The 26668-nt window shown below is 40.4% G+C and overlaps 1 protein-coding gene and 1 long non-coding RNA gene across 4 annotated transcripts; one reads left to right on the forward strand and one right to left on the reverse strand.

Annotated features, from left to right (window-relative positions):
- Window positions 1-183: 183 nt before the first annotated feature.
- LOC306800039 lies at window positions 184-8599 on the reverse strand. 3 transcript variants are annotated; one of them, XR_013773744.1, is made up of 4 exons: window positions 8468-8564; window positions 6198-6377; window positions 2003-2145; window positions 184-1340 (listed from the first exon to the last, which is right to left on the reverse strand). It is a non-coding gene; the product is annotated as an uncharacterized lncRNA (long non-coding RNA). The 3 variants fall into 3 exon arrangements; XR_013773745.1 differs by having other exon boundaries at window positions 184-1363; XR_013773743.1 differs by lacking the exon at window positions 6198-6377 and having other exon boundaries at window positions 184-1363; window positions 8468-8599.
- Window positions 8517-19438, forward strand: MAL2 (mal, T cell differentiation protein 2). The gene is made up of 4 exons (XM_079301812.1): window positions 8517-8882; window positions 10983-11153; window positions 15052-15210; window positions 17582-19438. The coding sequence occupies exons 1-4, from the start codon at window positions 8532-8534 to the stop codon at window positions 17660-17662; spliced, it is 762 nt and encodes a 253-aa protein (XP_079157938.1). The 5' UTR covers window positions 8517-8531; the 3' UTR covers window positions 17663-19438.
- The last annotated feature ends 7230 nt before the right edge of the window (window positions 19439-26668 follow it).

The following is a 26668-nucleotide window of genomic DNA, read 5'->3' on the forward strand; positions in this document are numbered from 1 at the left end:
TGTCACAGAGAGGGATTAATATGGTTATTTGGAAAGCATTGCTCTAGACTGTCTTGGCTTAATAGACTTGCATGGATATAAAAGTCATACATTGCTATTTCTTTTTTTCTCCTTTTTTATTTATTAAAGTCACAAGTAAACTACTTAACATGTGGAAAAAAGAATGAGCAAGATCAAAGTAGCAGCTTAATCTGTGTTTCTTTTATGCTTTTGTGGCAAGGGACAACAGCAAATTGTAAAAGAATTTCTGCCTACCTGCTGTGTGCAGTATGCACAGCCAAAGTTCTGGGCCCCACCCAGTCCTGGCCTGCAATGGTTGCTCCATGCAGATCTTTCAACATAAGGGAGGAAAAGTTTCAATTGATTTTTAGGTGGGTGGGACCAGGAACTCACATCACTCCATTGTGCAGACAGCAGCAGCAGCCTAGTGAAGCACAATAGCTGACACAGAGCTGTCTGTGGCTGGGCAGTGTGTGTGAACATGTGCATTGAGTTCTGAATCCCTAAGCACCTTAGTGCTACACCTCAGCATCCTCAGTGCTATCTCTGCTTAAATCCCACAAAGGTCCTGTGCTCAATCAAGTGCAGACCTGCAGATGCTGGGGGAGTCAAGGAACTGTAGCTTCTCATTGGTATAAGGCAGTACATCACAGATGCCTCTGCAGAACCACGACCTCAAATTATGCCATTTCATTATATGTCTTCTTTTTTGTCACATTTTTCATTACTTATGTGTTCTGCAAAACAAAAATAACTTCTAAAAACTAGCCAGATGTCAATAATTACTTTGGTTTTATTGATGTGGACATAGTTCAAACCTAAAGAGTCCTAGAAAGTATAAGTAATCTCTTTTTGAAAGCAGATTTCAGTGACAAATCCCCTGTTCGGTTTTTTAGGTTTTTTTTTTCCTATTACTAGATGCTACAAGTTTTGCTATCTTGTTAACCTCAGCAGTAAATTGCCTAGTAAGGGATGCTAATTTTCCCAACTTCATACAATAGAAGTCTTTATATCAGTTTCCCACAACATTCCTGGAGTTCATGGAGTTCCCTCTACTATGTGGAGGATGGAAGGAGTCACAATAATGATTAGTCAATCCATAGAAGATTAAGTAAAACATTGCAGAAAAATGTGAATACAGAATTGGCAGATGCTTACCATGTGAGCTGATGGATTATTTCCCACTGCAAGTTAATTTCTAGGTCTTGAATTGGGCTTTAGAGTTTGTCAGAGAAAATCTAAAATGTTGTCAGTAGGTCCAACAAGAAATTTCAGTTCAACAGCTCAGGAATACTTTCTGCAAGTCCATGTTTGCAGGAGAGAGAAAATCTTCTCAGGACCTGAAGAAGCAGAAATAGATTTTCTGCAAAACCAAGTACAAAGCAGACACAAGTGATTCCTATGATCTATACCAAGATATCTACTAAAGTACAAAAAAGCTGTTTTCTTTCTGGTTTCGTTCACTGTGCACCAGAAACTCAAAAAAGACTTCATGTGAGGTTAAGTATTTCTTTTTGAGTATAGCTAGATGTAGAAATGTATGAAAACACCACTCCTGTACAACAAATTATTTCTTCAAAGCACCCCATAAACACTAACTACACAGCAATTATACTGTCCTATTAGTAAAGTAATGCACAGAATACTGACCTATTTATTCTTTTGCTATTATGTAAAATTAATGAACTGTGTTTTTTGACCACTGATTCATCCTTCTTCCAAATACCTGTGGATTAAAATTTAAGCTACTTAAATAGCTCCACAAAACTACTGGTAGGCAGAAAAAGGCAAGGCTATTCAAGTATTTGAAATGCACTGCTGCAGACTGTAAACACTCTGAAGGATATGTGAACATAAGGTCCTATTCCAAATCAAATTCCAGGGTAGAAAAATAATTTTTTAAAGATGTTGATAGTCTACTGTTCAAAGTTTGTTTGGTTTTCTTTTTTAATTACTGCCTTGTAAATAAATTACAAAACTTACCTTAAATTACAAAACTCACCTGGTAGTCAATTCACCATCGCTTTCTCTCCCCACATCCAGCACATGTGAGAACAATGTGCAAGTCCGCTGTCAGGAATTATTTACTGTATTGGATGAAAACATTCTCTACATAGGAGAAGCATGTGTACAAGCATGTCCATCCTGAAAGATGTCAGGAAACAAAGCACAAAGCCAGACATTAATGAACATAAGAAATCATCAGCAACTGTGAATGAAATAAAATATTCACATGTGGAAGACATAAAATATTAATGTGCTTGTCACATTAAAATCATGGAGGGAAAGTGAGATGGTTTTTAACTTATTTTTCATGGTCTAAACCACATCTTAGCAGAGTTTGACTCAACATGAGGATAGCACAAACCACCTCACCTTCCTTGATGATGCATAAGCTGAACCTGCCAGCAGAACCACAGATTGTTTTCTATCCAGAAATTGCATACATACTGTGTGTAACACTTATTTCTTCATGTCAAGGACGTCAGGCCAACAGGAATGTGGTTTAACTGGTTTAGGATTTAAGAAAGAAAGCAAAGAAAAAAAAACCCCAAACCTGTTTGCTTTCCTCTGAATCAAAACCTACGTAATTCAAATACTTAAACTTACAAAAACATTATGAGAGAATCTGAGGTGAGGTTCAGTAGGAACTAAATAGCTGAGATAGGCATGCAGAAATATAATCACTGTAATTCCCTGAAATAAATGTATTGTTCTCACGTGTTATGTTAATTTCTGATGTACCTTCAGGACTTGATAGCTCAGAAAGAGTTACTGTTTGGCATCAGAACTTGAGAACTTCGGCATGAGAACTTGCCATCAGTATCAGGACTGGTGTTTTTCAGATGATCTGAGCACATGAGCAGGCAGCATTTCTCAATCAGACATGAGAAAATCAAGCATTAGAAGGAAGGTCCATGTAAGGGGCATTCAGTTCCTGAAAATACCTGACTGTCCTATGGGACTTTATCATTGCAGAGGATGGGCAAACTCAAAATCTAAAGTTCACAGTTAGAGAACATGTATTTGTGCTTACTGTAATTAAAAAATAAACAAAACAACAACAAAACAAAAAAACAAAACAAAAACCCCACCAAAAACAAGAGAAACCAATGCTGATATATCATGAATCATTCATGTCAATTAAGATCCTTGGAGTCCTCCAGGATATAAAATGCTGCAAACTTCACTCAAGAAAATGACACTCCAGGTACCAATATCCCTAAAATCACCTATACATAAAAACACTAAAAGAACACTTCATGAGCAATTTGAATTTTATAATGAAATCAATATTTTTTTCAGTACGAACTAATAACTGTGATAAGTTTATTTTCCCCTTTAATTAATATGGGAACAGCAACATAGTGTCTAAGGATGCAGAAGCATGGCTCAGATCACCTGAATGTTTCTAGAAGCTGCATCAGCATTTCTTATCTAAAACAAAAATCCCAATAATGCCTTTCCATCTATAATTTAAAAGACTAAAAATATACTGTACATTCCATAAAGAAGCTAGAAAGTGGCAGAGCATCTGACTTACAAGTTTTAGTTTTCTTTTTAAACTATTCTGTTAGTACTGAAATTAATTAATTTTGTCAACACCAGAGGCACTTGGATGCTTGGAGGCTTGGGAGACAGTTTTGAAATGATGCACAGTCAGTAAAAGGATTATAGGTTTGCCAGTGATTCAATAGCTCAGGAGGTCCCTCTCAGCTTTATAACTCCAGAGTTAGTTACTGTAAGTAACAACAGATGTCATTAGAATAAGACCCTGCTGTTTTAAAAACTAAAACTAACTAAAAATATAGAAGTTACTTATGATTTCCCTCATGATGCCTAGACTTAGAAAGAGCTCTTTACCATCCTACTAACAGTCATCAGGTAAGTCCTAATTATGTGTATACATTGTAACACTGATAAATCCTTTTTATTACAAATAAACCCTGAGAGCTTTGAAATCAATAGACTCATTCCTTTTGCAGCAGCATTTTTATGTTATTTCAAACCATTATAGTGCTTTTTTATACAATCATATTTTAATATCTCCATGTTTCTCCTTCCTGAATTTAGTCATCACAAAATAAAGCCACCATTGTCTTTTGCCTAACTATCCTTTGCCTTTTATTGGATTTTTAGCCAGGATTTTGCTCAATAAAACAAACAGTCCCCAAAAGGCAAACAAACTACAACTGAGGAAAGAGGTGACTTCCTGAAAGCACTGATAGTTCATGAAAACAATGGATACCTACTGCTGCCCAAGGAGAGATAAGATCAGAGGCCAACACATTATGAGCAAAGATTACTGCATCAAGTCTCGAGTGCTGACAGAGTGAGAAGAGGTCCATGCCACCAGCAGTGGCAGTGGCAGGGTCTGTGCTGCATCCTGCCATGGCAGCTCTTGGCACAGCCTCCTCCATCCCTCTGCAACCTGCTGAACTGGTCCTTTATACCGTGAAGCTGCAGGGGGACAGGGAAAAAAATGTACTGCTACTGTCTACTGCTTCCCTGGGGAGTTCTGTCATGAACAACCAGTGCTATATACTCATCCCTCATCTACAACAATGTTATGCTCCCCATTTGTACCTCTGAGTCTTTCACACTCTACTCTGAGGACAATCCATTCATTTGAATGGATTTTTCCTGCTGGCTCACCTATGCCAAGAGCAGAACACTGATTTCTTGTGACATTTTCCCATTAGGTTTCTTGGCTTTGCTCTGCCACGTCCCTCTCTACCCATCTTGCCTCCTGCACCATCTCAGGTAACGATCCTTCTCTATGCTATGATGAGATTCTGCATTTTTACCTTTGCTGCACCCTCATACATCTAAAAGGAATTTCTCAAAGTAAATCAAAGGAAAATTGGCCCTTGGCACATTACATTATATTGCTAGAGAACAGCAGTGCCACCAAGTCAAACAAATGACGTGCAGGTAACCTTAGGAACATGGAAACAATGTTATGAGCACAGGTCAGGAGCCTCAGCCTGATCTCCCAAACACCAGCATAATCCACCAAGGAGGGTTCCTGGCTCCGTGCCAGCCTCCAGCTGCCTGGTGCCTGTGTCAGGGGACCAGCCAGCAAAGGATTCCCTGCTTTAAAGGGTATCCTGAGAGACAAAGTAGCCAGGTCAATCCTTTCATCCCACAGCTCTGGGCACAGAAGACACTTCTGCAGGAAGAGGCCATGTCCAAAGTACCACCACAGCCTTCTGAGCCAGCCAGACATCTCTGACAGCTCTGAGACTGCTCCAGGGACTGGCTTGGTACCCAGCCATCCCTGGCACTGGTGTACCAAACAGGTGGCACACTTATCTTCACTTCCTCTCCTCAGCACACATCCCAAGCTCAGTTCAACTGGATGAAGTGAGAAACTTCAACAGTTGTTTTTCCCTGAGCGTAATGATGCAAGAAGGGGCACCATGCATTCACAGGCCTAGCCCTGCCTGTTAAAAAATTAAAACTGTTGCACTACCTCCCAAGAAATCTCAACAATGTGGTGGTATTTGCACACTAATTTATAATATGCATGACCCTGATGTTCTGTTACCACTGAATAAATACACTACACAAATGATGCTAAAGGCTTTCCTTATCACTCATCTTATGAAAACCAGTTTTGTGCCTATTTAATTTCACTGCCTAAACGGGAATGACTCCAGAGTTTGTACCAGTATGAGATCAGAATCCTGAATGCAATTTCCAGGAGCATGTTAAATTAATTCATCCATAAACAAAAAGTCTGTTTCGCATGATCAGCTTCAGGCTATTTTTGATATGTTAACTAACTATTGGACTAGGAGAGTTTGTGTTCCATATTAAGAAAGAGCAGCTTTGCAAATCTAAAAGAAACACAGATGACTTTGGAGGCAACTTCCTCCAGAATAAGAATGTAACTGGAAGAAAGAAGCAGATCCTAATACTGTCAGGAAAACCTTGCTTAGCTCCAATCTGGCTTGGGGAAATCTGCTTGTGAATAAACAGAGCCACAGGAGAATAGGGTTACTATAATTTATTTGGTTTGTATTTTCCATTTCTTTGACCACTTTGGCAGACCATCCTTGTGCACGCTGTAACATAAGACATGAGATTACATCTGTTACTGAGGGGGTCCTGATAACATACTCAGAAAAGGTGTTAAGGACCATGAATTCTGAACTTGACATTACTTTCACATATTATTCTAGTATCTTTACTTATATTCAGTTCTTCCAGAAGTATCATGCCATACATCACAAAAGGTAGTCTGAATCTTGCTGCATAGGACTGCTGTGTAAGTAGTTTTCATATCTGTTTTTTCAAAATACTAATTTATCTTTGATTATAGCTGACTACAGATTTTTATAACCTACTGTATTTTTCTAATGGTTTGTCAGCTGAGGGAGAAGAATTGCAGAATTCCAAAGAATATATTTTAATTTATATATATAATATGCAAATCACTATATGTGGTATTAAATCATCAATTATTTTTCATAATCTAAAATTGATAGCACCTGGTATGGTAGTTCTGTGACAATGCCTCCTTTACATTAGACTGCCATAAGCATAAGAACCCAAAGGCAAAGGGGAGGTTTTCAAAGCCATTTAAGAGCAGTTTTTAGTCCCTGTGGTTGTACAGAACAGACTTTCCTACACACAGTGAATCAATACATTTCTGTCTACTTGTTGCCTCTGGTGGACTGGAAGCTGCATCATTAGTTTATCTTGTAATGTGCCAAGATGCAATTAGTTTCACAAAAATGCTATTAAAAAGAAGTTCAACATGAACATGTGCTTTTGCATGGAAACTTAAAAATGCAATCCTGACACTATTCTCTAAAAAAATCCAGTTCTTTAAAGATTCAACCAGTACATGAATCAGAATAAAAGCAATCCCACATGCCACTGTAGCATATCTTGCCTGAACACAGCAAAAATATATTAAACAGATGCTTTAATTTAAATGATTAGGATTTAAGAAAAAGCACAGCCAAAAATCTACTCAGTGGATCTATACCTAGCTGTGAAAGTGAAATTTTGACTTTTTTGTTAAAACAGACTAAATTTCAAAAAAATGTTACAAGGAATGTGCAGGTAAAAATAAGTGGTATTTACAATCAAGAAACAGTGACTGCACATGGCATGTAATCATTAGTAAAATCCAGTACTGCTGGAGTTCACACAGATTAGCTGTGCAGCTGGATAATAACACTGGAAATGTTTATAACCAAGATAAGGACAATCACGTTTCTTGTTCTGAATCATAAACTAACCAACCCTGTTTTCCACCCACTCAGACTTCTCTCTCTGCAGGGAAGTCTTAACAGATTTAGGGCCAGACTGTGAAATTAATTGGATATATGTTCTCCAGAATGCAACCCCAAGAGCAAACCCCCTACACCTAATCACTTAGGCACAAGTCTGAACCCCATTCCTTTCCAAAACACACCCAAACCAGGTCCTGCACATCCAGAGCCTGGAGTCTTTTCCTGAAGGTAAAAGGTTGGGACACAAGGTTCACTTATAAAATAGGTTTAGAGGAAAAAAAAAAAAAATTATGACATTGGATAAGTGATGGGGTAAAGCAGTCAGAATAGAGGGGAGGCTGGGCTTAGTACCTTCTTCAGCCTAATGGGGATTCAATCCTACATCTACTTAAGAGTTCAAGAGGCATCCAGCTACAAGACGCATAGGGATGCAGACAGAGCACATGAAAGAATGCAAACTTTTGCTTCTTCCTCCTTTAGAAGCCATGATTTCAAAGCCAAGCAGCTATTAATGCATTTTGAAAGCATCACAAACCTATTTATGTACAGAATAGTAAGGCAGAAACACGGATGAATCCTGTTTTATGGAGCTAACTGCTGTCCAGCTAGAGCTTCAACTGGGGTGGGGAAGACAGGCATCACAGGCTGTGGCACTTCTCATCATCACAAAAGCATATCCGAGAAACAGCACACATCTAAAAAATGAAGGAATATAGTCTTCATTCCCACGCTAGTTCAACTTCCAGAGCAGCTACACACACTTGCATGAAACCTTCTTAAGATAAAACCTCTGAAGCTGCAGCTGTATGTGTGGAGGGTAAACCCTGCATGGGACAGCACTGGGTGAAGCTCAGTCATTCCAGATGCAGACATACCAGCCTAAACTACAACTTACAAGAAAGAAATAAGCCAAGTGCAGCTGGATGGCATATCCTTCATCTGGAGAACATGCTTCTACAAATAAGCATAAGGGGAAAAAAAAAGGATTATAAGTGGTCTGGTGAATGTTTACCTTTCTCTACCCCAAACTTGTACAAACATTTTATACTACCTTTAGCAGTGGCGCACAGCTGAGCCAGACAGAACAAAAAGAAGATAAAATGAAATGTTTTCAATATTTTGAATGGATAACGTAATAGGCTCCTTTAAAAAAAACAAAAAGCGCAACCACGCAATTTCGAAGCCCAAATATCCGTAACCAGAAGGTAAATAACAACCTTTTGCAAGCCAGCATTAGGAAATCACGCCCCGAGTCTGGCTGGCCTGATTCAGGATTCGTGAATGCGGAGCGCCGCGCTTGCGGGGCAGCCGAGAGGCGGCGGCCGGAGCCCGGCCCGGCCCAGCCCCGGGCGAGGCGGCGGCTGCGGGGCGGTGCCGGGCCGGGCCGGGCCGGGCCGGGGGAGGGCCGGACCGACCCGCCCGCACCTGCGCCCGCCCTCGCCGCCGCCTCCTCGACCACCTGGCCGCGCTCGGCACAGCAGCCGCCGCCGCAGCAACATGTTGCCCAGGGGAGCCTCGTCCATGCCGCCGCCTCCCAACCCCGCTCCCTACTCGCCGCCTCCGCGGGTCACGCTGCCCTCCGGCCTGGAGATCCTGCGCACCTTCTCGGGAGCCGTCATCTTCCTGGAGATCGTGAGTGCGAGGGGCCGGGGCGGGGAGCGGCCGGGGCCTGCCCGTGCTGCTCACCTGCCATTTTGTGAGCGGGACACGTGTGGGGCCGGGCCGGGCCGGGCCGGGCCGGGGCGCTGCGGGGCGGCACCGGCACCGGCACCGGGACCGGGACCCTGCGGCCGGCCCGGCTCGCTCCCCTCGGGTTTCGCGGGGCTGTTGGAGCTGTCGAGGGCTCTGAGCCGCGCTGTGCCCCGACCCCAAAGGCAGCACGGGCAGCTACACCAGGTTTTGTCTGCACGTGTCCGTGTAAACTCCTACAAGTGTGTCCAATGTCATGTGTGTGTTAGCGCTGCTGTACGGGGCTGAGGACCTTTGAGCTGAGGTTGGGTATGACGCTCTGCGGTGCCACTGATTAGTGGCAGATAGAAAGCAAGAAAGCTTGGTAGAACTCATCTAACTTTATTAATTCTTTTTTGGTTTTTTTTTGTTTTCTTATGGTCAGAGCAGAATACTGCTTGGGTCCCAGCCTGTGAGCTGGATCCCACCTCCCATCTGTAAAATTGTACCGAAGCAAGGAGCAAGTCGAAACACAAGTCCGGGCACTAAATCAGGCCCAGAGGCAGCAAGGACAAAAGGTTAATTCGGTTGGCCAAGCAATTGTACATCTGACAGCCAAGCTGTAGTGGACATGTGTAGTGTGAGGGAAATAGCACAACAGTGGATGCTGAAATTAGCCTTCTCCACGGTACAGTTCTTAATTTATTTTTAAGGAACCCTGCAAGTTTGCACATTCAAAATACTTAAAACATTTTATGTGTCTCTGTTTTTTATTTAACAGACACTTTCTGGTAAAACCCTTTTGCTTCCTCACTGCCCATCACTCTCTGGTCACCCAGTAACAGACTTGCACCTGCAGTCTTGTGAAACTAGAGAAAGTTTGGTTCTTCACAGCTAAAAAAGGAACCCTAGAGAACAACTTGACCAATAATATATAAACCCATGGGAGCTTTGAACTGAGACTAGCAATGCATCTTTACATATGTGCTGCTTCAGTGTAACAGCTGAGAGGAACCGACTAATTTTATAGCAGGCATCTTTTGAAAGGTATCTCTTATGTAACTGAGATACAAAAGAAAGTTCTCTTACTCTGAAAATGTAACCTCTGACTTCCTGGTTTGGAAATCTGTAGAATTTAAACAGGAAAGAAGTAACTTGTGCTTGGAAATAGATTTTAGTTGACACTATTCAGCAGGTTGGATTATGAAGTTCAGTCTTTCTGTAATAAACAAACATCTTTGGAGTGAATCATAATTGTCATCTATCCTTTTTTTGTTAGGTGGCAGGATTTGCAGGACAAAATAGTAGTGTTCCTTCAGCCAAGAATTGATTAAACCAAGGAAGCCTTAGAGTACATAAATTCTCCATCAGGCCATCCCTAGCAGTGTCCCTAGCCCTCATTTGCTGTGAGGAGTCTGCTGAAATGAAAATTAGCACTGCTGAATTCATATCAAAGTTGTGATTCTAGAAAGCTCTAAAGTTTTTAGTCTTTACAGCACAGTCTACAACTCACCTGATTCTGGTTTTTTTTTTTTTTTTTTTTTTTTTTTTTTTTTTTTTTTTTTTTTTTTTTTTTTTTTTTTGCTTTAATGCTTTGTGTCCTCTTTCAGCTTGGTATTACAAATACTTTGAAAAAATGGGTGTCTTTGTAATCTTCTTTCTGTTAGGACTACAAAGCGAAACAGTATGAGATTGAATCCAAAGCAGTAGAAGTACATCCTTTTTGTGCTAATTTGTGTATGTAGAGAGAGAGATGTGTGGGGGTGTGTGTGTTTGAAGCATGTTTTTCACATTTCTTATATTTTGATCAAAATTACAGTAAGGATAAAATTTTCAGCAGCAGCACAGAAGTCACCTGGATTTGTAAATCCCATTTTCAAGACTATTTTAAGAGCTTTTAGGAATTTCAGAGTGGCTTTGTCACTTAGTGCCTATCATTTCTGAGAGGAGGACTTGGGCTCTCTGAGTACTTTTGAAGTGTTCCTGAGAGTCATCTGATGATATGTAGTGTGTGATATCAGCTCTTAGGCAGAAAGTTTATTCTCTGTACTCCTTTCCTTGCAGCTGTTTGGAACAATAGTCTGGATTTTGGTTGCCTCTACTGGAGTCCCACTGCCAGTGCTGCAGGGATGGGTAATGTTTGTGGCAGTGACAGCGTGGTTCCTCTCCATGGTGTTCCTCTCTGTGTTCCTCTTTGGTTATGCAAATAGAATTGCTGTCAACTGGAACCAGGCGGTAAGATTTTTTTTTTTTTATTATTTAAGGATTATCTTTGTTTTATAAACTGAAAATTAAATAATGAGAAGTGTTGATCTTAAGTCTTAACACCTGGCTTTCTGCTTTAGCACAAAGCTTTTCAAACAGGAATTAAAAACTGGAAAAATAAAGAATAGGGTTACAGAGGTGGCAGAGGAAATCCAGGTTTCATGATGGAGGCTGAAGGAGCTTTTGAAGCTGTTTGGAGGAGTACACTTGTCTTCTCTGAACACATAAAATGTGTGAGTAGCAGGAAGAGGACTAATTTAACAAGGCATGACAACAAATTGGTTTAAATGGCCAGAAATTACTGTGGGCTGGAAATCAGAAAATACTTTCTGGCTGTTAGACAAGTAGTAGTAACACCTTGTGAATAATGGGATGTGGAAAGAAATATCTAATATTATAAAGGAAAGAATGCATTTATGAACATACTGTGTGATGTGGTTGTCTGAGATAGCACAGACTGGACTTCAGCAGCCAAAGGGTCCCCTAAGAAAGTCTACTGGTGACTTGTGAGTCAATTCCTCAAAGCTAGGGCAGCAATGCTGAGTGGCTGTTAGACCTTAGGTGGTAAAAGACATAATAACCTGCACTATATCTTAACCTCTTATTAGGAGACTTAACATCTTCATCTTTCTTAGAGGGAACTTGGTGAGACTACAGATATAAGTATTCTTTGCTGAGCTTTTCAGCTTGAAAACAGAGCCTGAACCTTGCTGTAATTGATAGTTATGGCTTGTGCCAGTAGTTCTCAAAGACTGTAGATTCCTGTTAAAAAAGGGAAGTTTTTTGTATTAGTTTTTGCCCACTGCATGGATACCTCAGGTTATGGATTGGTAATTTACATAATAAGAGGTGGCATAACTGTGATCAGAATTTTTAATTTAAAAGAAAAAAAAATTCTTCCTAAAGGACTGCAACTTTTAACCTACTGAAGTATGTCTGCCTGTAACTGCTGGTCACCTTCACTTTGCTCCTGGGCAGCTTAGTGTTCCTTTTGACACTTCCCTTGATCATAGCTGGAATTGCATGCTTCAGTATCAACAGCTGTGGATATTGGTTGGTTCAGGTAATTCATGAACACACCCTTAAAACAAAAGTTCTTTAAAGCAAATCATAAACCTTTATGAGATTAGAGCTCTAATAAATCAAAGCCCCATCAGTACTGACAAACTGGATTCTATTAAAAAACAAACTTTAGCACTTTAATAGTGAATAAACATACATTCAGCATCAGCTTTCCAGCATGATACAGGCAGTAATTAGGCTAATAATCAGTTACAATCACAGAGACCTTTACAGGGATTTATGCTGCAACATCCTCACAAATTATGATGCAACAAAGCCCTTGAGCATAACTAAAGTAAATTAATAGTGTCCTGGGTTTCATTGAAACTGTTTGCTAGTTTACAATCATGCATCTATTTAAGAGTTGCTGGGTAAGGACAAAGTCTTTTGTAGATTGAAAATGCTATACAAATTTCATCTTATAGCAGCTGTGTGTGTGTTGCACATTGGCTACTTGATGCTGGCAGTGTGTTGTATGGTTAATTTTGTCCCCTTGTATATAATAAATTGCTGGAAAAATTTCTATGTCAGCAAATGGATACATGATTGTATAAAAACTGCATCTGTAACTTTATCAAAAAAGCTGTCATAACTCACCATCTCAAATAAATGCAGAGAGAATAATTTTAACTTGGAAGCTGAAACCCAGTCCCTTCCAGCTGTCAACAAAAATAAGAGAAGATACTTTACCACTATTTTCCGATACCCAAATATTTGTAACTTGTTGACTCTAAACTCTTTAGCAGCACTTCACAAATTGGGTTTTTTTTTTTTTACCTTCTGTTGCAAATAAATAATTAATTATTGGAAACACTAAAACTGTTTTTGTTACTATAAATGCAGTCCTGGATCTAGTAATACCTTTTGCTATAAATATATCTGCTCATACTAGCAGAGATATTTAAAAAATAAGATGGTACACAGTGGAAAAGATGGACCTTATGGAGCTCCATCACTCAGTACATCAGTGTATTAAACCAGATGGTATGACAAGTGCTGCCCTTTACAGCCTGACTCACAACACACTCATTTACAAAATTAGATGTGAGCCAACTTAAATGCTGCTCTGATAGAGTTTTGCATTCACTTTGTATGAGGTTTCAATGATTATACAAGTGTGGGATCAATGGAGAGTTAGGCACTATGATAACACTTAGTAAAACCCAAAGAAAGATCCCTCATAAGGTCTTGGGGTTTTTGGTCACAGAAACCATAGCCATGTAAGTGTGAAACCTTACTGATGCTACAGAGCTTCACTATAATTGCTGCCAGGAGAAGGAAATTAGAGGGTTTGGCAGGAGAATGAAGGAGATGAAAGAGTCTATCCCAAAAAATATCTCTCCTGCATGCAATCAGTCCTGATCTAAATGGAATGGGGAGCTGTAGTAGCAGCTTATATCATAACTTATTGAAACTGACTAGGGTGTGATTTAAATATCTTTAGCTGCAATCAAATATAAAACAAATAATCAGTTTGAGAAAAAAATTCTTTCAATTAAAAGAAAATCTCACATCTAGGAAGAGAATGCATTTCTCTGGACAGGGTAGTGCAGCACGTTCTCACTTTGCTCTCAGGCAGGCAGCAGGTAAGGATTGTTAGTAAGGATTGTCACACAGTAATTTCTAGTGCAGGACACATAAAGTATCCAGGTTCTCACTCTAGGTATACTGGTAGTCCATTACACTCAAGTGAAGTTAAAGTTCAGAAAGAGCTCATTAGTTAGACTGCATATTGTGGGTATCATAAAGCATAAATATACCTGCATATATTGTAAAATTTGTCTCTGTGGCTTTGGCAGACCTTCACAGGTCTAGGTACAAAGTATATGTTGTATGGATCAAGAATTGAGAGCAGTGCAAATACCAGCTTTTCAGACTCAATAACAGAAGATGTTGGAAGAATACTTCAGACATTTTAAACTGTATTGGAGGATGCCTTAGATCTTGCTGCTGGAACACTGGGGTCTGAACTAGGGCCTACAAAGGCACCAGACCTTTTTTATGTGTGTCAGTAATGGAACCCAGAAATCACAGTTAGGTGTTTAAACGTTACAAAGGTTTAAGTTAGCATTCATCATAGAGGATGGAATTGCCTGGAGAGGGCCAGGAGAGAAGCATATTTGAAGTAAATCCTAAAACCTTTCCTCACAAGTCTTGGACATTTTATTCCAAGTATCATGAAGAGCTGTCAGGTTACTGACTATTGGGTAGAGCCAAATCAGAGATAGTTGTGGAAATGCCTCAATTCTTGGATCTCATTGTATTAGGATGTTGGACATTTCAGCTGTGTCAAAGCTGAGTTGCTTCTCAGCTTTAGACATTTAGAGCAGCTAAATTTAAGCATGGAGGGAAGATTTTTTTAAGCTTTGGTTATAGCTGAGAAGGGACTTACGGGATTGGAAGATTGTATTGTACTGCTTGAATTGTGATCAAGTTGGCTTGTATATGTCTTCTTTTTTTATCTGTCTGAAAGGGGATTTCTGTAAATCTACTAACTTTAAGGTGGTCTAAAATGTCAGCATAAGTACATGCAGATGAGCATGTGCCTCTTAATTTGAAAGAATATAAGATCTGGGGAGAGAGAGAGCTGCCCTTTATCACTAATAAGGTTAATGAGTTGCTTATAATTGCAAGAAATTCTGAAAACATGTCCAGGTTAAGCTGTCAGATGGATCTAATACTGCTGATCTCAGGTTAGTGTTATCAGCTCTTGTTTCATGTTTCAGTATTGAATTTCATTTGTACTGAGATGAGAGGAATTAGATGTGTATTGGAGCCCAGACTGATTCTGTTATTTGCTTTTTAGGATTTTATTTTCCATGGGGCTACTTTTGTCTTTTATTTTGGAGCATTTCTACTGCAAGCAGCAACTACATCTCTGCATCACTTTCCCCGCAAATTCAACTCCACCACGCAAGAGACTATTCTGAGTGGTCGTGAATATAACATCAGCATAGCAGCCTCGGTAGGTGCTTTGTATATTTGTACCAGGGGAGCAGAAGTCTGTGGCAGGCACTTGTAGCCAGCCATTCAACTTGGGAATTTAAAAGCAAAGTGGAATAGAAAGGGGAGCTGTGAAAGAATTGCCTTTAATAGCAGCAAGTAGTATCTAACAGAAACATACAAAAATACTGGTATAAGCTAATGCTTATGAGATAGCTGCATACTCTTCAGTATAGTGTGGAGTTGATAATCTTCACTGTAGTGTTTTAAATATATGATCACTACAGCTTACAATTTTTAGACAAGATATTTTGTAAAAACAATTTTGGTTATTAGAAGACAACAACTGAGCCTTTATTGGAGGATGAGGTATGAAATTTACATCTGTGCTCAAAATTTCAGTTGCTTTTTTTATACCATTTACATAGTCCTGAACATGCCATGGAGATAAAAAAAAATTGGACTAGGTCTTTGTAAAGCACACATATGTACTTACTATATCAGGACCCTGCTGTCTCTTACTACAGTTATTAGGGTGCATTGATTGGTAGCCTAAGCCCAGAATGCATTTTTCTCCCTGTAGTTGCATTATCACTGAATCTGTGTATTTGGTGATGCATGTGGTGTGCATAGCTGAATCAGAAAATATATTGGATTTTAGTTTTCATCCTGGCTGGACTCTTCATGGATAAGTAGAGGTGTGGCAGGCTTAACTTAAAGAACTGAAACAACTGTTCTTAATTTTTTGTTCCATCCAGAGACTTTCCTACCAAGGAGTTGTGTCTATTTGTTAAACTTCTAAACCCTCTGTGGTTATCTGTTGTCCTTAAAACTGTCTGCACCATAACTTTTGCACAGTATGCCCTTTCATTTCATCTTAGATAAAAACAGGTGAATGGAAAGTGTAAGGTTCACATTTTGTCCACAAGAGCAGAATAGAGAGGAGAAGCCTTTAGCTTTGGCAAGCCAGGCCCTGAAGAGGTGAAGTGGGTGTGTCAGTGTGCCAAGGCCAGAGTTCCTCACATCACCCACCTGTAACACACTCTGATCCCTGGGTGGCTGTGTGGCACAAGGACAGAGGTGGTGTTCCAGCTGTGCCTGAACTAAGGGAGATTCTGTATACTAAACAAATGCATTAAATTATACCCTTAAGAGTACCTCTTCAATCCTAGTTTAGTGTGTTCAGATCCCACTGAATATATGGTCACTGCAGTCATTTTGTCTGACAGCAGAATACTGGGCACTCCAAGAAACCATTCCCTGCTTCCATACTAATTTTTTAAGGGAGAATTCAGTTCTCCAGCCCCTCAAATCCCTGTGAAGATAGAGGAGGAGAAGACTCTTTTGTAACTTTGTAATCTTAATTAAGAGTAGCTGGACAACAACGAATGAGATAAATGTAGTCTTTAGTGTCTTTGCATTTTTTGCAGTAATGTATATTTAGAAAGTCAAACATACAGAAAAAAATTTTGAATCCTTAAAATATTTCATTAAAACAGTCCTGTGAGCCACATGACAAAAAGAAAAAGGGTTGCTAACATTCTGACTTTGACATTTTTATACCATGATTAGAAATATATATATGTTCATTTTTCACAGGTGATGATTCTTGGTGTAGCATTTCTTCAAAACTTTAATTAGTCAAATTAACACTTGTATGTAAAGCAAAAGATGATTTAATAGGTATATTTAAAGAGACAGAATTCATTGTTATCACTGGACAATATGAGAAACGTTTTTTCAGAAATTTGATTTCTCATTTCTTCTGTCCATTGTACATTACATGCTCACTTTCATTATGGTGTGACCTTCAGTTCAAATCTATCCAGTTCAGTTCTTGAGCAGGGCATCATCCCAGGTGGAATTGCCAGGGAAGTTGCTCTAATGGCTGGATATCTGGTCAAGGAGGCCAGATGGGAGTTGTTTCTGTGTTTCTGCAAGTAAAAGAGTTCTGCTATTTAGAGGGATATCTTCTTTGATGTTTGCTGGGGTAAAGGCATTTAGCTGAAACATCTGAGATTGATGTTTGATCAGTCTAGATAAGAGAACTGAAATACACAGTGGGCATATGCATGTTTACTTTCACCATAACTTGTGCAGAAATTCTATTTCATATTCTATTTCTAAATGCCTGCTGAAGCAAGCAAGTGAAAAGTAATAACATGAGGTAGTAGTAAAATGGGTTTATTACAGGAAACCTGAGAAATAAACCTGGGATCCTGAGAAAACTTCAGAGATCCCAATTTATCTTTACCTTATTAAGCATTTTGGTTGGGGGAGTTAGCTTTTGAATCACTCGTGTCCCTGTATTCATTTAGAATAGAAAAATATTGTAGAACAATATATGTGATTGACTTTTTTCTTTTTTCTTTTTTTCTTTGCTCCTCCTCTAGATTTTTGCCTTTGCAACAGCTATTTGTTATGGTTGCAGCACAGCCCTGGCATTAAGGAGATGGAGGCTAAATAACAGTTGAAGAGAGGTTAATGGCCACGTGTTCCACTTCAAATTGAGTGCTACTTGTCTGTTTTACTGTAATTTAATTCTAAAAAGACTTTTTTTTTCCTGCTTAAAATCTGCTTTAAATGCAAGTACCCCCTAATCAAGATTTCTCCAACAGAAAAAATAGTTTCCATCTCTTCCCTTTCTGATGTTTACTTTTACTGTGTACTCATTGTAAGGTATTAGAGAGGTTAGGGATAAAGAGATATGTCATAAGCAGACAGCAGAATTCCAGTGCTACACCAGAAGAGGAAGAAAATGGAAACCAAGCCAAGATGTTAACTGCACAGGCAGCTAAAAACTTCCCCCCTTATTGTCTTGGAATGAAGTGCTTTGCAGCATTACAGTGCACTCCACACTGGTAGAGCCTTGAGGCTCCTGGTAGAGTCATGGGTGTTCTGTGTGCTGCTGTTTGCATGACCAGAGCCCAAGCTGACTGAAATTCCACCTTAGTATATATATGTTATTAACTTTGATGTACAGAGATAATATTTTAAAAAACCATCCAGTGAATTTTTTTATACTCTCTTATAGATATATCTGGCTAGGATCACCTGAGCCTTAAAGCTTACTGTGTTCCATTTTAGATGAAAACTGGGACTTTCAATCAGTAGTTTATTAGTTTTAGGTATTTAGCTTAATCAGATCTATTTATATTACAAAACAAAACAGTGCATTTGTGTTGTGTATGTATATACATGGTATATTTTTGTTTAACAGGAATTTTTGCACTGTTTAACTTTGTTGGAGTACAGCTTTGTTCTTGCTACTTCAAGTTCTGCATTTGTCAGGTATTATATGAGTCAATGTCATTTGAATGGAATGTTACCAAATAGTGAATAATGTCTGACCTCAATTCTTGCCATGTGTTATTTGTTGCATTCTAAAGCTGCAGTGTTGTAAAGGTGTTTTTATTTGGGCAGATGCCTTTGCAACATGTTGCTGAAAGCAGTGGAATGCAAAGTGCTCCGCCCACTGTGGAGTTTGCTTTTCTCACGAATGATGTTTAATTAACCTCTCTTGGATATCCTGGTGTATGATGACATGCAATATTATACACAGAAAATTGATTTAGCAAAACTGAACTATAGCATTGTGCTCTGCTCCCTGACAGTCACGTCATTTTGCACATGGTGAAGCTTTTTGTTATTTTGGTAGTAAATAATTTTTGCTTTTGTGAATAGTGCCAAAAAGATAAGCTGGGACAATGAAGGCTCCCTGTCACTTGTAAAACAACTTGTTCACTACATCTTGCCAGTGCACCTAATTATTCTGCAGAGACTAGCAGTAATTACTTAAGGGAAGTCAGGATTTCCTTCATTCCTAGGCCTACTCACTCTCCTTGAGCCAACAAGGGTGTCTGCCCTTAATCAAACTTGTCAGGTACAAGGATCTCCAAGGGGCAGCCACCCTCAGCACTGCCCTGCTGACCCAGGCAGGTTCTTGTGGGTGGCACAGCAGTGAGTGGCACCCTTCTGACTGTGGAACCACTTGGTCATCCTGAATTACTACAATGGGATGTTGTCATATATCTGTTTTCTGAAGGGTTTTTTTCTTCCAAAGATTTTGTACTCTGGCTGATATTTTCCCCCTAATGCTTGCATTGAAACTTTTTGTGAACATTTTATCTGGAGCCATATACTTTTAAAAATGCTTCATATTGTATAAATACATTTACACTGGAGTATATGGATGAAAGTATACAATGAAGACTTATGCTAAGCAGCATTAAAGTTACTTAATATATTTATGGCAGTAGTCTGGTTATTAATTTTGTCTTAGGAAAGTATCAAAAAAGCTACCTTGCTACTCTGACTCACCTGATGCTAGATACACGAAATCAAGGCTAAGACTTCATGAGAAGGCACAGCTGCATTGGGACTAGTTTGATATATATTTAATTCGTTTAACAGCTGTTTTGCCATGTGAGTATTGGTGAGAAGAGTAAAGTCAGTTACAACGTTTCAAACACATGCTGATCTTTGGTTTGGTTTCTCCTGTGTCCTGTAACTGGCTGTGCCCTGCACACCACAGACTGCATCACAGCTGCAGTCTCTGCAGCCAGCTGAGATCAGGGAGGGCAGATCTTAATATTTTGGATATTTAAACTTACAGAGTATGAATTCCATATATGGAGTCACTGTCCAAGCTCAGTTGGCTTTTGTATCTAACCTCCAGGTTTAAACTTGACGTGTAAAATCCGTGATTGGTGAGTGCTTTTCAAGTCTCTTTATCTACTCATGGAAGTCCAGATAGCAGAGTGCAGTTAGTGTAGCATGGAAACTGTTTGCACAGTGAGGAAAGACTGAACTTTCCCTCTTAAGTATCAAAGATAAACAAAGGACAGAGAAGAGATAAAGGTAAAAACTACAGTAATGAAGAACAACTTTCACAGCTAAAATGAAGTGAAAGAATAGATTTTTTTTTGTTAGTGTGGACAGAGTTTGGCTGTACTTTGAGGAAGATCTATAGACAGTCAAACTGGAATATTCAGTATTACTTTATACTGGGAGCTAAAAAAGTAGGTGTGACTAGAAATGGTATGTGAGTGCTGAATGTATGCAAATATTGATATGGTATAATATGTAATCCTTGTGGTAGATATTCCAGGGAAAAATGTGCAAGCTGATTCTGAAAAAATCTTTCTTCCTTTAAGAAAATTCCTCCAAGCTTATTGTGACCTTCAGGAACACAAGCTTAGACCTCACCAAAGAATGGAAGGCATTGGGGGGTGGGGGGGTGTTGCAAAGGGAAATAAATTATCTCCATTCATTTAAGGTGAAAGGAACAAGATCAAATAGCCAAATACAATTTTCATCTAACATCTCTATTTGATGTGAAGCTGTAGTGCAGCATCTCTAAGGATGCATGCTGGTCCCTATTCTTATAAAATATTTCATGGTGTTTTGGATAGCACTGAGTGGTAGCTTCTGGTGAATAAGGAGAAGGAGTGTCAAAGGAGACTTTCCTTCAAAGGGTGCAGAGATAAGCAACAGTTAATCTCTTTCTAAAAGGGACATGAAAGTGCACCTTAGAAAGCTAAAATTTTGTTAGAGTTTTGTTAGAAAATATGCACAGCACATACTTCACTGTAGTCCTGACTCTGCTTCTGCCTTGCTAAATGTCTAGAAATAATCCAAAGTGACACAGGTCCTGCAGGATTATTGATCTGCAGGGGATCAGTCTATTCAGATTCTTATGGCTGCGTATATTGGTTATAACTCCTGATGTGATTAAAATTGTGCTACTTAAAATGTTTCCTTAAAACTTTTAAAAGAGAGAGGCAAACCCACTGATTACACAAACCTGTGCCCTTCATAAAAATAGAAGAAAAACTACTGGATAATCACTAGACCTGTGTTGTCTCTTTCACTTCCAAAACCAGATGACAATGCTGACTCCTGTTGCACTTCCTCTGATTGTTGTATTATTGCATTTGCTTTATAACTTTAAAGAATTTTGATATGCATAATTTCTCCATCTGAATTTCAAAAAATAATAGAACTTAAAACTCTTTAAAGCTTGTTTGTTCCATTTTTATCTAGATACTGTGAAATTGGTCTCTGGACAAAAGCATCCTGTTGCATTTTATGCTCCTTTGCCAGGCTGCCCAAGTTGTACAGAAAGGTCTCCCAAGTTTTTGTCCAAAGATAACAGTGAACCATTAGTTCTCAGACTGAGATGGAAATAGAACATTGCGCTTTTCAGTCTTGCAAAAAGAAAAACTTGAAAGTGAGAGCATGTTGTCTTTCTTTCTTAGCTGTATTTGTACAGTTGGTTGTGACACAGTAGTCTTTGTTGACTAGATAAAGAAAACCAGAAAGAAAAAAAAAAAAAAAAAAAGGAAAAGCAAATCTTATGTACCAAAATTAGTAAACAGAAATGGAAAACATTTAATTTTTTTTACAAAGCTGTATTCAGCATGACTGCTTTCTTTTTTCCCACTTTCTTTTGCTCAATTATAGTGTTTATCTAACACCCTTACAACTTGACCAGCTCAGAATTTACTGTATTTATCCTCAAGGTGCTCCTGTAAAGAAGGTAAGTGCTGTGCCCATTTCTCAGCTGGAGAACCTGCATGCAGAGACAGTGACAAACAACTTGCTTGCCAGAGGCCTCTCTCAGGAGATCTGTGGAGCAGGAAGAGGAAACCTGGTTTGTCAGTTGAGAGTTTCTTGGTGCCTTGCCCAGCAGCCTCTCCTGCTGCCCACTGTGGGCTGGAGGGAAGCACTCTAGTGTGGATTGTATGTGACCTGACCCCACTCCTGTCTCTGTCATAGTGGTGCTACTCTGGCAATTACTTACATGGGGTTAAAAGGTAGAGTGATTGTTTGTGGAGGATTATGAGTCAAAAGGAGGTTTGAAATGCCAAATCAGCAGTCCTATATGAAACATTATCGTTTCCAGGTGTTCTAACAAATTTTGGTTATCCAATTGTAATAATTGTAGGTAGAGATTGAGTTCCTGTTTTGATGTTTTAATTTACCCTCTGCATCTTAAGAGAGGATAAAGGTCCTCAGGAATCTGTAAGTTTCAGATGCTCCCTGCTGTATGACATGTCTGAGCCCTGAATTCTTGGTGCTAGAAAAATACTATCTGCCTTGAGCCTGCCAGGACACAGCACCTTTCAGTTCAGAAACCTGAGCTGAGTTTTGGCAATTAACCTGTCACGTTACCTTTCAAGGGAACACAATGATCAAACTAGGTTATGTCTAGGTGTGGTTTTAACATCTTTCTTGCCATAGAGTATTTGTAAATGTTGATAAAGATTCTGGATATTGTGGACTATGTATTCATGCACTTATGTCCTGAGTTACTGTGCCTGGCTACAGAGAGTCTCTTAAGCAAGGACTGAACCCTATGGATCCATACAGGGTTTGATTATGACTGCAAATTTTAATCTCATCCAAACACCTTTTCCTGGTCATCTCAGCAAAGTGTGGTTTGTGTCATTGGACCAGTGCTGTGTCACAAAAAACAGCAGACCAGAACAAACCTGATAAAAGCTCTGCATACCTTGAAGAGAAAAGCACATTGAATAGTTTGGTTTTGGAAGTGATCTTAAAGGTTCTGGGCTCCTGCTGCAGAGCTGGGACCTCCCACAGTTGTGTTGCCCTGTACAAAGGTGCTGGGACTTCCCAGTGATCTGATTGCCTGCTTGAGCAGTTCTGCTTGCAGTGTCCACCAATGATTGGCTTTTAACATCACTTTGTTACAAATGGTTTGGGTTCAATAAGCTTTACCAAACAGACTAATGAGGCAAAAAGTGTTCTATTTCCTTAAAAATAGAAATGTGGAAAATTTGCTGATTAATGCTTTGTCCAATGGCCTTTTTTTTCATTATTGTTTTGAAAGTGCAAAATATACTTTAGTATAATTAAAAATGATGTTAATGATATCCTCACAAGCTTTATGGCCTGGAAGTATTTCAAGATTCCTGGGTCCAGATGAATATCCCAGATAGGTTGCATCTCTATGCCTCTGTAAGAACTAAAACTACATCTTCCCTGTCTCCTCCCCATTTTTGGAAAACAAAGCGAGAGCTGCAGCATGATCTAGACAGGATGGACAACTCAAAAAACTAATGTGGTGTATTGAGTATGATTCACTCTTCAGTAGCACTTGTGGGCATAGACAGTCTTGAGGTGTTTCCTTCAAGATAAAATACACAGTTATGGCAAAAGGGAAAATGGGGTGGGAGGCCTGCCTGATAGACAAGGTGCATAAGAGCTCAGTACTTGGCTGCACTGGCTTCCTGCATAAAATCTGGCATCAAATCCAGCACTTATCTCCTGCATATACCTGTTTTTCAAACAGTTAATACCTTGGCCTGGGATCTGAAGCCCTGGGAACCTGTAGGGCCAGCTTAGAGCTTTGGGTTGTTGGAATAAGAGGCAAGGTGAATCATCACCAGATACTTTAACTCAAAATTCAGGAGCAGAGGAGAAAAATAATTGTTTGTAGGTCTCTTTTCCAACTTGTAATCAGCTCTAAGAGGTGAGAGAAGGGCAAGAATAGTTTTCCTCTACCTTCATTCCTTGGCTGCAATCACCATAGACTAGAATGAGCTGCAGGACAGAAAGGATGAGGACTTGTACAGAACCATCTGAGTTCTAAGATGCACCTGACCTACCCATGGCAGTGACAGCTGTTCTTGGGCCAAGTCCCAGATCCATCCCCTGACCTAAAATGAAAATCAATAAAATAAAAATAGTGAAATTTTCAAACAACAAGCCTGAGTCTTAGCTGGAGCAAATGTTCTTAGACAGTTACCTCAGGGAGAAATTTAATGGTGAACAAGAAGCCAAATTGTTCTTTTAGTTATATCAATGCAACTTCCTTTGAGATCTAGTTGCAAGTGAGGAATTTCACTCATGGAAGTAAGAGCAGAATTTCCCTTCAGCACTAAGTAGAGCTGACCTTTGAAACAAATGGAATTATTAATTCCTTGGCCTTGTGTCATTTGCTATTTCTCTTAAGGATCCTGTTGCTAGGGTGAGTTGCTGCTGCTCTTAAGGGACAGATAGCCTTTGTGGCCATGGCAGACTTAGAAAGTGTGAAGACTCCAAGATACAAATCCAGCACTTGTAGAATCTCATTATTTTGGAGGACCTGACTCACAGTTCGTGGATGGTTTAGGGTCAGCAATGCTGGGCAGGGTACATGAGATACAATGTCACATAAAGCTCCTAAAATGAAAAGCTTCTACCTTACCATGAAGTGACTGCAAGGATAGCAGGAGAAGACATCCATTCTGAGTTTACTGTAGCTTTTTTGGTAAGAGAGAGACCGCGGAAAGGGCGGGACGAGCTGCCTGTGGCAGTGCCGGTGCCCGGGGGTGCCGGCGCCGGCAGATGGAGCCGCGGTGCCGGTGTTGGTGCCGGTGTTGGTGCCGGCGCCGGCAGATGGAGCCGCGGTGCCGGTGTTGGTGCCGGTGTTAGTGCCGGCACCGGCAGATGGAGCCGCGGTGCCGGTGTTGGTGCCGGTGTTGGTGCCGGTGCCGGCAGATGGAGCGCGGTTCCCGTGTGCCGGTGTTGGTGCCGGTGTTGGTGCCGGTGTTGGTGCCGGCAGATGGAGCGCGGTTCCCGTGTGCCGGTGTTGGTGCCGGTGCCGGTGTTGGTGCCGGTGCCGGCAGATGGAGCGCGGTTCCCGTGTGCCGGTGTTGGTGCCGGTGCCGGTGTTGGTGCCGGTGCCGGCAGATGGAGCGCGGTTCCCGTGTGCCGGTGTTGGTGCCGGTGTTGGTGCCGGTGCTGGCAGATGGAGCGCGGTTCCCGTGTGCCGGTGTTGGTGCCGGTGCCGGTGTTGGTGCCGGTGCCGGCAGATGGAGCGCGGTTCCCGTGTGCCGGTGTTGGTGCCGGTGTTGGTGCCGGTGCCGGCAGATGGAGCCGCCGCTCCGGGAGCCGCTCCGGCCCGGGACAGCGCTGGCAGCATCACCCAGCGCCTGCCAGCGGCATCCAGGGCTGCAGCTTGGGCTGCTCACTGCAGCTCGGGTCTTAGAGAACCAGGCTTGCTTTTCATCTTTTTATGGTAAGGAGACATAACAACAGCTTAGCATTGTATATGACTTCATACTTCTGCTGTTATGATTGTATATTGCAACGTTCACATTTTTCAAGAAGGATCCCAGGACACAAATACAATGCAAAGTCTTTTTTTGTGACGGTAAGAAGTAGTTGCACACAGTGTTATTCAACCTTCTCACTACAGGACACAATTGGCTTTATTCACTTCTATAAATCATCTGTGATTGAGATCCATGTATTTCCACCAGGTTAGGGAAATAGAAACTAGCCTTCAAACCTTAAGGAGGTTTTGGAGGGTTTTCTTTTGCTAGGGAGTTATAAAAGTTAAACAGGTCAACTAAAATAAAATGACAGCTGAACGAACTCATACCATGGAGTGGCTGTCATTGCATTGTTTGGGGCTGATTCTTTTTGGACAAGTTCTGGGCAGGCCATGAAGACATCACCAAACTCAGCTGGCTCAAAGGTGGCAGATGAACTTTAATATAGATAAATCTGGGGAAATGCATCTAGGAAAAAATTATCCACATTAGATCTGGAGCTGGGAGTTATAACATAGGAAAAAGACCTCAGCCATTATTGATGGTTCTCTGAAATCATCAGCTCAGTATGCAATGGCAAACAAACTCCAATAAAATGTTGGAACTCATAAGAAAGTTGTTAGGAACAGGGAAAAGGGTGTAATGTTACTGCTACATAAAAAAGGAACAAATACATCTCAAAAAAGCCCTGTTGTGCATTCTTCTAAAGGGCAGGAAAAAATAGTTGAGGTGTTGAAGCTGCTACCTTATGAAGACTGAAAATACTGGGACTCCATTCAGGAGTGAAGGAAACAATGGAGTGGGGTAATGATGGTTTACCAAATGATGAACACCGTAGTTAAACCAAACATGTGACTTGTTTACAAGGACCTTGTATGGGATCAGGGGACACTTGAGGCAACTACCAAAATATCAGTTTAAAAGAGATAAAAGAAAGTATTTGCTGACACAATGAGCAGTGAACCTCTGGAGCTTGCCAGCACAAGAGCTTGTGGAGGCAGAGTGTTACCATGTTCCAAAAGGGATTAGACAAATTAGTGTGTCTTTATGCTGAAAGGATAAGGCAGGAGCATCCCTCTAGTATCCCTAATTTCAGAGTTACAAATGCTACTTATTGGGGAAATGTACATAACCAGTCTTACATGGTCTTCCTAAACAGCCTCTCTTTTTGCCACCACTGGAAACAGAGCAATGGGTGAGGCAGCTCATTATGAGATCAACAGGCTGTCCTTTATATGCAGTTTGGGCCATCTTCCTCTTGGCAAGGCTCCTCTGGCGTATACAGCCTCCCTTGCACACTCTCCTTGCTGCATCACCAAAATGCTGAGTTCATTGGCCAGCTGATAGCTGAAGATCAAGGCAGGTAAACAAAGATTTCTTGGAAAAGGTGGAGTTTGTATATCCTAGCATAGACAG

The sequence above is a fragment of the Erithacus rubecula genome (assembly GCF_903797595.1).
Source record: "Erithacus rubecula genome assembly, chromosome: 3".
Lineage (NCBI taxonomy): Eukaryota > Metazoa > Chordata > Aves > Passeriformes > Muscicapidae > Erithacus > Erithacus rubecula.

Excerpts from the sequence above, each read along its gene's own strand:
- MAL2 (XM_079301812.1), top strand. The coding sequence starts at position 8,532 with ATGCGGAGCGCCGCGCTTGCGGGGCAGCCGAGAGGCGGCGGCCGGAGC. Across the intron at positions 8,883-10,982 it reads CCGTCATCTTCCTGGAGATC|CTGTTTGGAACAATAGTCTG; the intron begins GTGAGTGCGAGG and ends CTTTCCTTGCAG. Across the intron at positions 11,154-15,051 it reads CTGTCAACTGGAACCAGGCG|GATTTTATTTTCCATGGGGC; the intron begins GTAAGATTTTTT and ends TTTGCTTTTTAG.